Source organism: Neophocaena asiaeorientalis, unplaced genomic scaffold (assembly GCF_003031525.2).
Source record: "Neophocaena asiaeorientalis asiaeorientalis breed wild unplaced genomic scaffold, Neophocaena_asiaeorientalis_V1.1 scaffold46, whole genome shotgun sequence".
Classification (NCBI taxonomy): Eukaryota; Metazoa; Chordata; class Mammalia; order Artiodactyla; family Phocoenidae; genus Neophocaena; species Neophocaena asiaeorientalis.
In genome coordinates this window covers 4,624,987-4,625,649 of record NW_020175393.1, presented here as the reverse complement: position 1 = coordinate 4,625,649, position 663 = coordinate 4,624,987, and the positions used below count along the sequence as shown (strand labels likewise).

The 663-nt window shown below is 72.9% G+C and overlaps 1 protein-coding gene across 2 annotated transcripts in view; it reads right to left on the bottom strand.

The window, feature by feature from the left end:
- The window catches only part of PIM1 (Pim-1 proto-oncogene, serine/threonine kinase), a 5,357-nt gene extending 4,700 nt beyond the window's left edge, over window positions 1-657 (bottom strand). Inside the window, exons 1-2 of one of the 2 annotated variants that reach the window (XM_024766211.1) lie at window positions 174-657; window positions 1-65 (exon numbers count right to left, since the gene is read on the bottom strand). The exon at window positions 1-65 is cut by the window's left edge and continues 48 nt beyond it. In XM_024766211.1, coding sequence (XP_024621979.1) covers window positions 1-65; window positions 174-255 — 147 coding nt within the window. In that variant the 5' untranslated portion in view covers window positions 256-657. The remainder of the gene's footprint in view (window positions 66-173) is intronic. The other variant, XM_024766210.1, reaches the window with a different exon arrangement.
- Window positions 658-663: the final 6 nt, after the last annotated feature.

Below are 663 nucleotides of genomic sequence, written 5' to 3'. Positions count from 1 at the left end.
GGAGCCGCCACTGCCCAGGAGCGGGCCCACCTGGTACTGTGACTCCAGGGGCTCCTTCTCCTTGCCTAGGAAAGGGGGAGTCACAGGGGACTCAGTGCCGGCCCGCGAGCCCCCAGCTCCTGCCCTGGAGGTCCAGCCGCCACTCCATCCTCGGGTTGGGGGGGGGCGCTCACCGGGCGCCAGCTTGGTGGCGTGCAGGTCGTTGCAGGGCGCGGCGCGCAGGTGGGCAAGAGAGTTGATTTTGGACAAGAGCATCCCAACCTCCAGGATGTCGGCGTAGGGACGGTGTCTGGAGGAGCTGCAGCAGGAGCTGGGGCTGGGGTTGTGCCGGTGGCTGTGCCTACGGCTGGGGCTGAGGCTGCGGGTGGCGTTGCGGCTGCGGCTGACGCGGAAGGCCGAGGGCGAGTCGGAGGACGACTGGGGGCGCTGCCGGGGGCTGGCGGCTGACGGACACGCCGGCGGGGTCAGGCAGCACTGAGGGCGGAGGGGTGGGCGGCTCGTGGGGCTTGTGCCGCAGCGCCGCGGCACAGGGAGCTTGTAGCTGCTGCTGCTGCTGCTGCTGCCGGTCCCGCCGCCGCCGCCACCGCCGCTGCCGCCAAGTCCTCTCGGGCCTCCTCCGCCACCGCGGCCGCTGCAGCAGACACCCGGCTCGCCCTGCCGCCA